The sequence below is a fragment of the Thermobia domestica genome, chromosome 4 (assembly GCF_964235325.1).
Source record: "Thermobia domestica chromosome 4, izTheDome1.hap1.1, whole genome shotgun sequence".
In the NCBI taxonomy this organism is placed as follows: domain Eukaryota; kingdom Metazoa; phylum Arthropoda; class Insecta; order Zygentoma; family Lepismatidae; genus Thermobia; species Thermobia domestica.
The window spans coordinates 242,120,004-242,134,329 of record NC_137457.1 but is presented as its reverse complement, the minus strand read 5'-3'; the positions used below and the strand labels follow the sequence as shown (position 1 = coordinate 242,134,329).

At 35.0% G+C, this 14,326-nt stretch overlaps 1 protein-coding gene across 5 annotated transcripts in view; it reads right to left on the bottom strand.

Moving 5' to 3' along the window:
• Positions 1 to 606: 606 nt before the first annotated feature.
• Positions 607 to 14,326, bottom strand: part of LOC145683939 (endoglucanase G-like) — an 81,239-nt gene continuing 67,519 nt past the window's right edge. For all 5 annotated transcript variants that reach the window (XM_081755639.1, XM_081755637.1, XM_081755638.1 and 2 more), the window contains 4 exons: positions 14,043 to 14,205; positions 9,263 to 9,427; positions 1,401 to 1,543; positions 607 to 884 (listed from right to left, as the gene is read on the bottom strand). In XM_081755639.1, the coding sequence (XP_081611765.1) occupies positions 659 to 884; positions 1,401 to 1,543; positions 9,263 to 9,427; positions 14,043 to 14,205 (697 nt within the window). In that variant the 3' untranslated portion in view covers positions 607 to 658. The remainder of the gene's footprint in view (positions 885 to 1,400; positions 1,544 to 9,262; positions 9,428 to 14,042; positions 14,206 to 14,326) is intronic.

Here is a 14,326-nt window from a genome sequence, read left to right as displayed (position 1 = left end):
GATTGACAATTTCCATAGATACCACAAGGAGCGTTTTCCTAGAGGAAGAAGAGGAAGAGGGCGCGTGGGATTGAACACCTGGAGTACTTAGTCGATTGAGACGTGTGTTTCTGAATGCATAAGCACAGGAGACAAGAGTTTGTTAGTAATTTGGACTTAAAATTTTTGTAATATTTTCATTACCGAGTACTATACTGTATGGAACAGAAAATGAACCTTACACAAAGATAATGAAAAATGACTGTAAGCTTTCGAAATGTTGGTGTCAAGAAGATCGGAAACTTACCTGGGTGGAGAGAAAAAGGATTGAGAGGGTGTTAAAAATGGTGGGGGACAAAAAAAAAAGTTTTAGGTATTATTGAGAAGAGGAAGGAAACTGGCTGGGATATTTATTAATATGGAACTGTATCATGAGAGAAGAGCTAGAGGGTACGGGCAAGAAAGAGAGGAAGTGGCGAAAGAAGTTAAAATTGATGGACGATATCAGAACATAAAAATCGTACGTGGAGATGAAGAAGTTAGAGGAAGACCGTGGAACATGGAAGCTTCTCAGTTGCAGCAAATGAAATACTGAAAGAATACCTGATTATTGTAATAACGCAAAGGTTAACTTATAACAGTTTTATTTTTAATTATGTAAGTATTATACAAACAATTCTTAAATTTGTCCCTTAACTTTGAGAGCGGTGAGGGCAGCAAGTGCACCTTGGAATCCAGCGTTGTAGTCACAGGCCACTTCGTTCCCTACGTAGTTACCCCTGACGTCCTTGTAGTCGTCATTCTTATCAGGACCTCCGACTAAAGCACCGTATAACACGTGGTAGTTCGGTTGATCACCATGAAAAGTATCCCAATCGCAGGTGGCTGGAGGATCAGGGCAAGAACTGAAAATAACAGTAAAGGAATAGTAAACCTTCAAATGCATGTTCAGAAAAATGTTATAGTAAGTTTAATCCTACACTGTCCATAAAATATACCTAGTTTCAGTGTAAAGTAAAATTTGTTACTAGGTCTTCCATTACCGTTACAATCTACAACTACTCAGTACGTTCTTGAATATTACTACTATTATTAGCGTTTAACGGGAAAAAACTTTGAATGGAAAAAATATAATACATATACCAATCGATAGATCCAGTGAGTTGAACCGGCAAAACCTTATTTCATGGTTTAGTTTCAAATAAACTAAATCTACTTTGTTCATATAGAGGTTAGTTTGAACTTCTGCTTGTGCTAGACGAAGCGTAAGTTAGTTACTCTCAATATCAGAATGCTTTACACTTGATCCTTTACATTAATCATTTCTTATTTTCATTCTAAGTAAATCTGTAATATTTATTAGCGAACAGAATAGAATATTGGGATGTTAAAATAAGAATAAAGCAATTTGTATTACTTACGCAGCTGCATGTTGTTCGTGAGTAGGTGGATTCTCTCCGTATCCCACAACAAAACTCCTGCCTGTGGATCCCAAGGCATAATCAATTTGACTCTTAGCAAACTCTATGTATAGGTCTTTCTTGATATTCAGTTTATTTGCCGCCTGTAGTTTGAAAAATGTGGTAGTTTGTAGTCAAACATATTATTAGCATTCAGTCATTTATTAACAGCTACAGTTAGCTCGAAAAGAAAATTCTCAAAATAGGTAATAAACAAATGTACTAAAGACTATTAACAACATTAATAACGAACTTATTCTTTTCTTAAATAATATTTTAATTGACGGTAATACATTTTTGAAGAATCCACAAAATATTCTGACTTACTACTTACAGAGTGTATACCATCTGACAATGAGTATTATAATTCGTACCCGGGTTTATGCATATAAGAAGACCTGTTACATTCTTTAAATGTAATCTCTCCCCATCTCTATCACCTTTTGCTACACGTGTGAAAGGCAATAGAGATTAATTTTAAATTGAGAAATCAACTCCATAGGTTTAGCAGCTGTCGTCGCCTGGTTGAAATGTTACGTGCAAGTTGGGTTGTATCTCTTCAGGCATTTGTAATACCAACAAAAGTACTGGGCCCGACCTAAGAGAGTCATAGCATCGGGGAATAGTTACTTTTGCTGTGGGCTGTAGAATTTCAATATCACGGTATTCTTTCTATCGAAAATGATGGAGTGGTTTTCTCTGCAAGCTCTGAAACAAAACTCTGAATCTTCTAATCGAATAAAAATCAGAAAAATGCCTAAATCGTATTCAATTATTTTGAGGGCTAACAGTGGTGAATGCAAAATTTCATCTAAGGCGCTCCATCTCCTGTCCTTTTAAGACACGTATTGTAAGTGATATCTGCAATATGCTGCCCTCTATTTTCGAATGTGTTAACTAACATTGATAGAAAACGTGCTTGCTGTCAGAGCAAAAGTGTTGTAAGCTACACAGAGATCGTTCTGAAAGCTTGAGTGTTGTAGTGATGGATGTAAAACGAGTATGCAATTGATTTAGCTTTAGAGGAGAGCTGGAAAATACTGATAATGATCCAGAGTATGATCCTAATGCAGATGGAACTAAGATAGACTGGCTAAATATTCGGTGGATGAAATTTGAAGAAACACGCTCCATACAGCTTTTCGATCAATGAATGGATTTGCGGGCTTTCACACAGTGAACTGGAAACGGAACATTCGTGGACGGCCAGCAAATCCACCCAACAAACTGACGCAGTTTCAAAACACCAGTGTTTCTATTAGTGCAGAAAAATTCCAAGACCTTATGTCTCTTTTGCCATATACTCCTCCAGTCTACCATGATTTTTACTTATCCACTTAAAACACGAAAGCATCGAAAACCCAGATACCGTGATGTCAGGAAGTGCGGCATCAGAAAATGAATCAAAGCCTTAAGCAGGCAAGTGTTTTCTTTCCTTTGTATTTTTGCGGAATAAATGTTGTTTCTGACAAGTCCTTGGGAATTGATCTCTTTCACCAGGTTCTGATATTTCAGGTACAATGATAGTAAAACGTTGATTACTGTAGCATCAAAGTTCAAGAAATAATCATGGAAATGTAAATACTCGTGTTTATTGAACAACAATGAGCGGAAATGTTTGCGGAACAGTGATGTCAGTGACATGGAAAACAATTACATTGCGTATATCTTTGAACACTACATATATAAACACATTTTTTGGTTTTAGAATATAATAGCAAAGCATTGGAACTATTCAATATGTATTTGTTTAAACAGAATACGTGATTCTCCTGAATTCTGAAGGGGTCAGAAAGTATACAATTGCTTATATCTCAAAAGCAGGGGTAAAAGTGAGGAGGGAAACGAGGGACGCCGTCCCTCCACTTCCAGAAAATATATATGGCGTCCCCCCACTTTCTAAAATATTATAATAATGGGCAAAGATAGGTACAGGAGACGGCGTGGCGTCACGCGTCCCCCTATCTCTTCAGATCCACTTTTAACTCTGCTCAAAAGTACAACAATGTCACATCACTGTTCTTTTCAACCCTTCGTATTAGGAAATGTTTATTTTTTTTATAAGATCTTGCTCATGGAGAGTTAAAATCCTCTCCGTATACTATTGAGGACTACCATAACAAGATACAAAATTGTATCATTAGAAACATCGCCAGAAGTGGTAGATCTGGAACCTAGATTTTTAAATAAGACAATCGAGTTACATATACCAAATAAACGATCATGACTAAGGAGTACTTAGTCAGCTAACATTGTGATTGTAATAAAAAAAACAGTCATGAAACAAACGATAATCGCAAATTCGACTATTCAGGAAGAATGAACGACATAACCCTGTAATACAAACGCGCAGGAAGCAAGGGCACGGATTTCTCTGTAAATTTGAGGGGGTGGGCATTCAGATGCAAAAGGTATATATATATATGAAGATGTTAAGACAAATTGCACTCATATTATGCCAAATATTGTATATTCATAAATACAATAGGGGGCCCACATGAGCTTTGGGGAGAGGGCCCCCTCGGCCTTTCCCAGGATCGGCGCCCTTGGTAGGAAGCGTCCTAAATCTAAGAACTAATTACATTATTAGCTATATCTCATTCACCATACTGTTATCTTGCTATAGTCCGCGTCACCCGAATTGGCGTATGGCATCAGCCAATAAGCTCGCAGTGCGCTGTGACTATAGGGCAATAGCATGCCCGTGCTGGGATACTCATGAGGGCGGTGGACAAATCTACTAAAAGGGCGCCCATACAAACGGGAATATATATATATATATATATATATATATATATATATATATATATATATATATATATATATATATATATACTGTGTCTATAAAAGAACTCCGGGGTTTTGAGGCAAAATAAGTAAAAAAAAACGTACATACATGTGTTATACATGATTGGAAAGCTTACATTTTCACGTTTGTTTTAACAATTTAATAAAGTTCAACATGAGCCCCGTGAGTGGCACGGCACACAACAGACTTAGTTTCAGACTTAGCCAAATAACACATTGAGCCTTTTGTTGTGGCGTCACCATAGCGCGAAACGCAACAATCCACACGGCACGGCACTGATTCACTGACTACCGCAGCCGCTACGTCGTCTCAAGGTCAACGCTCCGCAGCGCTGCCACCTGTTGATAAAAACATTTCCAATTAGTATGACTAAAACTTTTTGAGCTAGTCGTTTCAGAGAAATTAACTAAATTTTGCTCTCTTTTATCGTGAGATATGAATTAAAGCTATATGAAGATATTCTATAAGATATGAATTTTTAAATCCCCGTAGTTCTTTTATAAACACCCTGTACTTTGAAAGAAAGTATGGGTGTCATTTTCTATCAAAATCACCACCAAATTTGTTTTAGTATTAACGTAAATAGCTAATTTGTGGAAACCTCGAATCGAAATCCTCTTTACTAGAGACAAACTTTTAGTTCCTTAATAACATCTCTGTCAAATAAAAAGAAGCTAAATATATCAACAACTTAATACAGCTCTATGGCCTATGGACACAGGAGGTTCAGTGCCGCGTTTACAAAAGCTCTCCATTGATTTCTGTCCTTAGTCAACTGGACCCAGTTTCTACTTTATATTCCAATCTCTGCGAGAATCATTTTAATATTGTCCTCACATCTGAGCCCGGTCTTCCTATTGGTCGTTTTCCTATTTGGATTTCCAGTTAGAACTTTGAAAGCTTTTCTAATTTCTTCCATTCTAGCTATATGACCTGCTCACCTAAAACTCCTAGACTTGATAACCCTAACAATGTTTGGTGAACGTATAAATTATGCACTTCCTCGTTATGAAGTTTCCGCCATTCCCCATTCTCGTTCCTCTTGGAGTCCGAATATTTCCAAGAATCTTGTTTTCAAGTACGTTCAGTCTGTTATTTTCCCTCAGAGGCAGTGACCATATTTCGCAACCATACAGCAGAACAAGTATGATTATCGTTTTATATTTAAACTGCAAATTCCTGAACAGAATTCGCGACAACAAAATATTTTTAACTGAATGATAATACAAAATCCCTACATTCAGTTGACATCAAATTTCGTAGTCATTATGGTTTTGGTCTGTTAATAATGATCCTAGATATTTGAAAGTATACACTTTGTCGAAAGTAAATATTTTGGTAAGTAAGTATTTGGTATTTTAACGCATCCATATAATGCAGTATTACCATCCCGACAAATTTTCATGTATTTAGTTTTCTCTGCATTTACTTCTAAGCCCATATCTCTGCAAGCGTTAATTAAGATTTCTGCATTCCTTTCTATTGTTCTCATCCCCTATTAAATTTACATCATCAGCATACGCCACAAACTGGTAAATACAATTCCGCTCTAGGACCTGATTGCTGTCTTTGATTTTCTATAGAATGTTCTCCAGAACAAAGTTAAATAATAATGGCGACAACGCATCTCCTTGTTTCAGGCCATTCTCAAGGTGGAAGCTCGTGAACAAGAATTTCTCTACTCGAATCTTATTTTGGGATTCATTTAAACATATCTTAATTAATTTTCCTTTTTCGGTATTCCAAATTCTTTAAACAAGTTGTAAATGTTTCCCTCATATCCGAGTCTAAAGTCAATAACTGATGTGCCAGGATATTGTATTCCCATTTCTTTTCAAGTATTAGTCAAATGGTAAATATCTGGTCGATAGTTGATCGGTTTGACCTAAATTCGCTCTGATAATCTCCAATAAGTTCATCTGCGTATGGAGTCAATCTTGCTAATAGAATGTTTAAGATGATTTATTGGATATTGACAGAAGAGAAATGTCTCAATAATTATTACAAACAGTTTTGTTGCTTTTCTTCTGAACTGGAACAATGATTGATTCTTTTCACTTTTGTGGTAATTCCTCCTTGTTCCAGATAAGAAGAATGAGTTTGTGTATCTTGCTCTACATTTTTTCCCTTCCAGCTAAGATTAAGTCAGACAGGATTTCGTCTACACCCGGAGATGTGTGTTTCTTTAATTTTTTAATAGCGATTTATATTTCCGTCTGGTTAGGTTCTGGAATATACGGTTATGCTGTGTGCATTTCACTTTCTCCACGAACATTAGTTTCTGGTTATGTGTTAAGCAAATCGTCAAAGAAATCTTTCCATCTATTTAAGATGCTATTCTGATCAGTAAGAACTGTTCTATTGGCTTTCTTTAATATATAAGCACGAGGTTGATTCCCTTTCTTAAGTTCGTTGATGCATTTATAAATGTCCCGAATGTTTTTGTTTTTCTATTATCTTTAAGTTAATTAATTTTAGCGTTCAAAAATCGCGTTTTTTTGTTCTAAAATTTTGGAAGTTTTCCGCCAGATGACAATAAAATTTTATGTAGTTATTTCGCTCGGATTTTGTATCCAAAGCTGTTTCTTCTATTTTCTCTTCTGTACTACTTTAGTGCATTCCTGCTTGAACCATGGTATGTTCCTATGTATTTCTGCGTTCCCCAATATTTCTTTTGCTGAAATTTTAATGTTATCTCTAACTTCAACCAAGTATCCTGAACATTAGTGCACTCCGAACCTTCTAAAACCGAGAATCTATTCGACACTTCAATCTGGCTCTCCTCTAACATCTTTAAATTAAACCTCTCCGTTTTCAGATATTGAATATTTCCTTTATTCAACGATAGTCTCTCTCTTATTATCGCTGCTTCCATGTGGTAATCAGTATCAGAATCAGTTCCTCTGAACGGCCGAACATCAGTTGTACTAGACCGTTTTCTTCTGTCTACTAAAACGTGATCAGTTTGATTAAGTGTTTTTTCATCTGATGAATTCAAGTATATTTATGAATGTCACGATGTGGGAATTTTGTGATCTTCACAATAAGGTTTCTGGATGTTGCAAAGTTCACGAGTCTAATGCCGTTGCTACAACCTTCCTTATGTAGAAATGTATTCCCTATAATCGGTTTGAAAATACCATCTCCTTCTACCTTCGCATTGGAACCGCCTAACAGAATTTTCATATGGTAATGCGGGAGATGATCAAATACGCATTCTATTCTTTCATAAAAACTGTCTTTAAAAAAAAATCGTCATCGTTATTTTCTGTTGGACATGTGCATTTAAAACAAGAATATTACACTACCGACCCTTAAGAGAAGTAAAAGAAAATCTATCATTAACAAATTCAACCCATGTAATTGCTGATATTATTCGTTTGTGAACGGAAAACCATGTTCCTAGTTGGTAATTTTTAATTCGTTCCCCGTAAAACAACTATCTCATCTAACATCCTAATATCTCACAAGGTCCATCCTCTATTTCTAAACTCATTCGTTACAATTTTTAACGCGCCTGCCCTAAAAAGACTTCTTATATTAAATGTTCCAAATCTCATGTCGATTTTACTTTGCTGAGTTCGTGCCAAGTTATCAGTTCTAATCCGAGGATTCTGCGAATATATCTGAACAAGTCTTCTTTTACATATGAGGTTGTTAGCCCCACATCAAATCCCCAAGCTGGAGGATCACCCCTTGCCGTCTGTTCGCTACTGCTTATTCAGTATATTTGCAGCTAACCTCTAAATCTAGAGGCCTTCTCCTCGATCCACAACCTGAGGACGCGCCATGTCGTGCTGGCAGGAAGACCACATTTCACAAAAATTAATATAGGTATATTTTAGAAATACAATAGGTAGTGATTATCCGAATACTCCTTTAAAACACACAGGAACAATCAATGTGCTTGGATATATGGATGCGTAACAAGACTGTGAAAGTTTCGCTGCGTAAAAATTGTAAATTAGAAACTAATGTCAATGTAGTATTTCATGAATGCATCGTACGTTTGACTATCCGAACTATTCTCGATGTATCACATTGTTTTGTTTTATAGCTACATAACTTTATAATATTTTTGTAAGTGATTATACTCTTTACCTGTTCTCTGCTAATAGCAACTGTATGAATTTATAATACAAAACTGAAATACAGAAAAATAAAATTTTTAAAAAATATATAATGTGATATTTCGCAGGGCATCTTATGTAAAGGGCGCCTTGTATCCTTCACAGGTTCTTTATTAAGTCGCTATTTGAATTTATTATACAAATCTAGTATACAGGATAGCTAAAACCACGTATCTGTAATGTGATGTTTCGTAGGGTGCCTTATGTAAAGGGCGCACTGTACCTTTCATGGGTTTTTTTACCAACTGTAACTATATGTATTCATTGTACAGGACGGTGGTGTACGGAAGAGTGAATAAAATCGTTCATCTTCGATGGGGTTTTGCAAGGGCGTCTAATGTAAAGGGCACACTCTACCTTTCACGGGTTCTTTACCAATAAAACTGTTAAAATTTATTACTGAAAACTTGTACCTTTATTTATACTGTGATGTTTCGGAGGGCGCACCGGGACACGTCCTGGTGTCCCGGTGGGCCAGCACGGGCCTGGGCAATAGTGAAGAGTTTAATAAAGAGCATAGGCTACTTCAACATCAGTTTCACCCCAAAAGTAGCATGGTTCTCTCTCGTACAACAAGTTTTAGATTACAAAGAAATTAGCATTTTCCATTTTCTCAAGAACTACGCAGGAACATTTACATTCCTCGTACATCATTTTGTTCAGCTGAACAAGATATATCAATTTGTAATATGTTTATATGTCATTCTTCAACAAATAATCACCTTTAAATACCAATAATATTGTAGAATTTTTAAAGTCTCGTTAAATAACCGTTCTTTAAAACGAATGTACGACATTCTCCCTAAACTAATAATCCAAGGGCAGTCTGTTCCTAATCTCACTGAAAATGTCAAGGAATAGATACAGAAATACAGACCACTTACCTCTAAACATATGAAAGCAATATTGCTAGCATGTCCAAGGGATCCCCACTCGCTAATGAAAACTAATCCTTTAGGTGTTCTTTCCTGCTTGTTCATCATATGGTCACAAAAGTCTTCAACAAAACTTTTGTATTTACTTTTGCCTGTCAATTCAGCCAAAAGAACCTTTGAAAGAAAATTGCAAATAATGCTTTAAAATGGAAGACTGAATAGTACTGTAGATACGTAACAAATTTTTGATTGAAACGTTCTAAACAAATTCGTAAAACACTGAACCAAACACTTAAAGTAGATAAGCTATTTTAACATGATATAATGCGAAATATAAAAATTTGAAATATTATGTATCATAGTTATAGCATTCTGTTCAGTTGAAATAAAACCGGACTTTTTAAAATGTAGTCCTTTCGTATCTACAGTTATTATTACATTTCAGTACTTATATTATTAGGAATTTTTACGTTATTGTTACAGATTCCCAGTGTGGAGTTCACTAAAGTTAATAACATTACACCACTTAATATATACTGTACTGTATATTGATATGAACGTTGTATGCAGCTTTTTCAATTGCGGTGATTGGTTAGTGAAAAACATCACTTCCGTACATATGATTTTGACAATCCTGTGTCGTGCGGGGTACTTGCAGCTGAAAAAACTCGAAAACTTAAAAACGAAAAGTAGAATTAATTATAAGTAGAATTAATTAAACACACGTAACACAAGCTATTTTCACCACTACCTAAAGGTTTCAGTTGTGGTCAGTGGCGTATTTAGGGGTGGGCTTCCGGGCTTAATCCCCCCCCCGAAATCTTACTTACTATAGTAAAGTATATGAAATATCTTGCAGAATTTTCACATTTTCAGGCAAAGTCCCCCCGAAAGTTAGAAAAGCCCCCCCAGAAACAAAATCGTAAATACGCCACTGATTGTGGTAAACTCAAGGATACACGATTCATATCAGCCATCTCCATGATTTAACAGTAAAACATAGAATAGACATAGACCGTTGAATTGGCACCTTTATAAATTATTACATAATCTGTATTACATTTTTATCACTTATAATAATATCTTAGTTTTATACCCCCCTCGAAGTTTTGTGTAGAAGAGAAAATAAATGAAGGGTGAAAGTACCAATATAAAGGAAACAAAGGAATAGGAAGAACAAATAATTATTAGATATGTTGTTAAGAAGTACACTGTAAAAAATCGTTGTGTTATTTCAACGACATGCCTATGTGTTAACACGATTGTGTTAAAATATAACACAAATAGGTAATTAGAACAACTCACTCTCCATTTGGAGTTGTGTGTCAAATGCCGGTTGTTGAAATGACACACAGCCTGTGTTGTTGTTTTCTGCGTGATTGCCAAATATGTTAAGCATCTAATTATAAAGGCTTATGAATTGAAGCTACAGACAAACACAGTAGAAAGAAATACTTAAACAAATCCAGGTATACTCAAAATTTCAACATGCAAACCTCGCAATGTGTTTTCGATTGTTTTAGATAATATTTCTGAAGAAATATGTCAACAGCGACAATCAACATCGTATGACTGTGTCACTCTACACTGCACTAGAGCTCACCAGTCAGCACTAGAGCTCACCGGGGACTGTGCTTCAAAAATGGCGAAAAACAAGTAGAATCACGATTAAGAGGCAAACATATTATAAAGATATAGGTAAGAATTTCCTTTCATTCTTGAACAAGATGTTGGTAAAGGTTGTGTTACTCACCATAAATATTTCACAATAAATGTTGGGGAGGACGACAAAAAGTTTTATTAATATTTTCTACATGAAGTGTTCTGTAGTTTACTATTCTTATTTTAAAATTAGTATCTTCGGTAAGCGTAAGCATGCACACCACATGGTTTTCCAACACAAAAATGGTTACATCAATACCACACACGGAGTTAATACAACACCGAAATAGGTGTCGTAGTAGCACAGAAGTGGAGTCGAACTAATACCAAAAACTGTGTTAATTTAGTGGTCTGACCTTGAATTTTAACACAGGAAGTGTTGAATTAACACTAAAACGGTGTTACTTATACGGCTTTGACCTTGAATTATGACACAAATTGTGTGTTGAAATAATAAGAAAATGATGTTGAAGTAACACAGGAACTGTGTTATATTGATACTTGACATGGTGTAATAGACCCTATTAACACAAAATAATTAACTCACTACACACTGTGTTACTTTCTTCGTGTTGGCACAACACTGCCACAAGTAACACTCAATACTTTTCTCCACACTACCGACCCTGACATGGTGTCGAATCAACACCGAAAATACTAACACAGATCGAATTTAACACCGGTTTTGTGTTAAAGATGTAACACACCCTCTGTGTTAAACGTCAACACCGCGGTGTCTGTGTTGAACTAACACCGCATAGTGGTAGTCATGCTGGAACCACTGCTCTGTGTTAAAACTGAGTTAACACAATCATTTTTTACTGTGTATTATTACATTGTTATCTACTTACATGGAACTTGCCTTTTGAGGAGGATTTGACTTCTGAGTACCGTGTTATAATGGAAGCAAAACAAGGGAAGTAGCGAAAGACTACATGTAATTAAATAGTACAGAAGTATTAAAACATATAATTGCTATATCAAGACAAAGAGGAAACCAAACGACATGTGAGTATGGAAACTTGTAAATTTGTAGCATGAGCCCACTAGTATAATAGAAAATTATAATGGATGCTAATGCTAAGAAAGAAAAGAAAAAACTCACAAATTGTCAGATCATGTACTTTGCTGAAGATGTATCAGTAAGAGAGCAGAGGACAACAAGTTAGACACTGGAAAATTTAAAGATATGAAAGTAAAAATATTTGTTTCAAACTTCGAATAAAATTATATGAGTTGAGAGGAAGTAAACACAAGAACTAAATACTTGTGAAAGTATTTTGGACTTTGCGAGTAAGGTACGGTATAGTAAAGAAGAGACATGCGGTATAAAGGAAAGTTTGGAAAAGTACTGAAAGAAAAGTATGGAAACAGTTGCACTGAAGATGCAAAATAATGTGTAGAAAATTGAACCACAAATTTGGAAGGGAAATCGATAAAAGTAGGGAAATATACAATAGACATCATGGTGAGAAGAGGAAATTAAACGAATAGAGATATTTGAATAATGTATATTTGACAGTAAATTCAATGGAAATAGAAAGATAGCAAGGGAAAACTTCTACAACAATACATAAACTAAGTATGGAAATAAATCTTTAACGAGCGAAATACAGCTTGAGACAAACGAAAAGGATACATTCAGTTATATGACAGTAATAATAACGGTGTATTTTAGACATTAAAAGAGAAAACGAAGTAAACAGGAATGACAAAGAAACTAAGACACTACTATTCAAGTTCACGAACCTACAATAAAATGGAAAATATAAATGTGGGTGGTATACGAATTGCATTTAATTAAGAATAGAGAATAAGGAAGGAAAAATAAATATCAGGAATTATAATTAAGTGCAAGAGAGTCGTCGTAATATGTTTAGACAGAGAGGTAAGATTTTATTATCAAAAAAATATTTGAGGATTATAGAACTAAATTGGCATAAACACATTTAAGAACCCACAATAGGAATTCACGAATCTGGAATTTAAAAAGTTGTGCGACAAGAAGGCGATATTAGGTGGTATTATTCCCAACATAATACCCATGGCACTTCCTGAATAAATTACGAAACATATAGTATGAATACCTGTCTTCACTACATTATCAAATACTAATCGGCGAAGAAGTGAGAAAGTTGCCGTGGACTGTGGTGGAAACAAAAGCTTTGCAACTACGATGCACGATGTCACTACTGTCGATAGTAAATGTAAATAATATTTCAACTGCATTTGTTGAAGGATTGATTCCAAGTGATGTAGCAAGGTATAGCGCAAGGAAAATACTAAGTTATATTTGCTACCTAGAATATTTTTAATTTACCTAATTAAAAATATAGGTTTACAAAGAACACTTCAGATACTTTGGTAATTTTCTACCATATACACAAAAGTTAAATACAAAACTGCAGAAAGAATTACAAGATTGATGATAGCGTAGTCTGAAATGTTAAATACAAAATCGCAGAAAGAACTGCAAAATTTACTGTAGTTTCTGAATTAACTATCTATAGATTACTTATATCATCTTCAAAAGTAGATACCAGTTTATCTGAAGCAATAAAAGAAATAATATATCATCAGATTTACCTAATTCAGGGAATACTCTTTTCAGTAATTAAAGAAAGAAAAATAACACTGTAGTGCAAATATTTGTGTGAGGAAATCTACACACTTAACTGTAGCTTTAAGAAACTAATGAAATTGTCTAGAGAAAGAAGAACACGCACATTTTTAAAAATAATTTCTTAATTACATATATAGATACAATTTTGAACTTATATCTACTTACAGAAACAAAATATCTAAAAAATATCTCGATATATGAGTGGCTCGGGATAACACAATACTATGTCACATTTTATTTTTCGAATAAACTAGAGATGTTCATTGACTATTGCCATGCAATTTACATGCAATGACACATACCAAACAAGATTTCCCTGCTTTCTGCAGGTACACTTCCGAAATGAAACCGCTTAGATATTCTTGTGTGGATCAATCATAATCCATTCCATCTAATAACTCAATTTTACAGGAAATGGCGCTTAACATTATGTTCGCCTAAACCGCTCATATAAGTACTCGACACTATATAATAAACGTAAAATTTCCTTCCACCTTAACTTACTTGTGCTCCAACTATCTTGTCATCCCAAGAGAATTCTGATGCTCTGTAATCAAGGCCAAAATCACTGTACATACTCTCCGCCTGGTTTAGGTAAGTCTGGTCACTAGTGGCTTTAAATAGCCAAGCGGCTGCCCAAACAAGTTCATCCGTGTAATTAGAAGAGCTGTTACAATAAATATAATAATTTAATAATTATTAACTCCTTTCCATATTAAGGATAGAAGTACCTATAAATTCTGAAGAGCTTCGATTTATTTATAAAAGATTGCGGTTACGTGGTAATT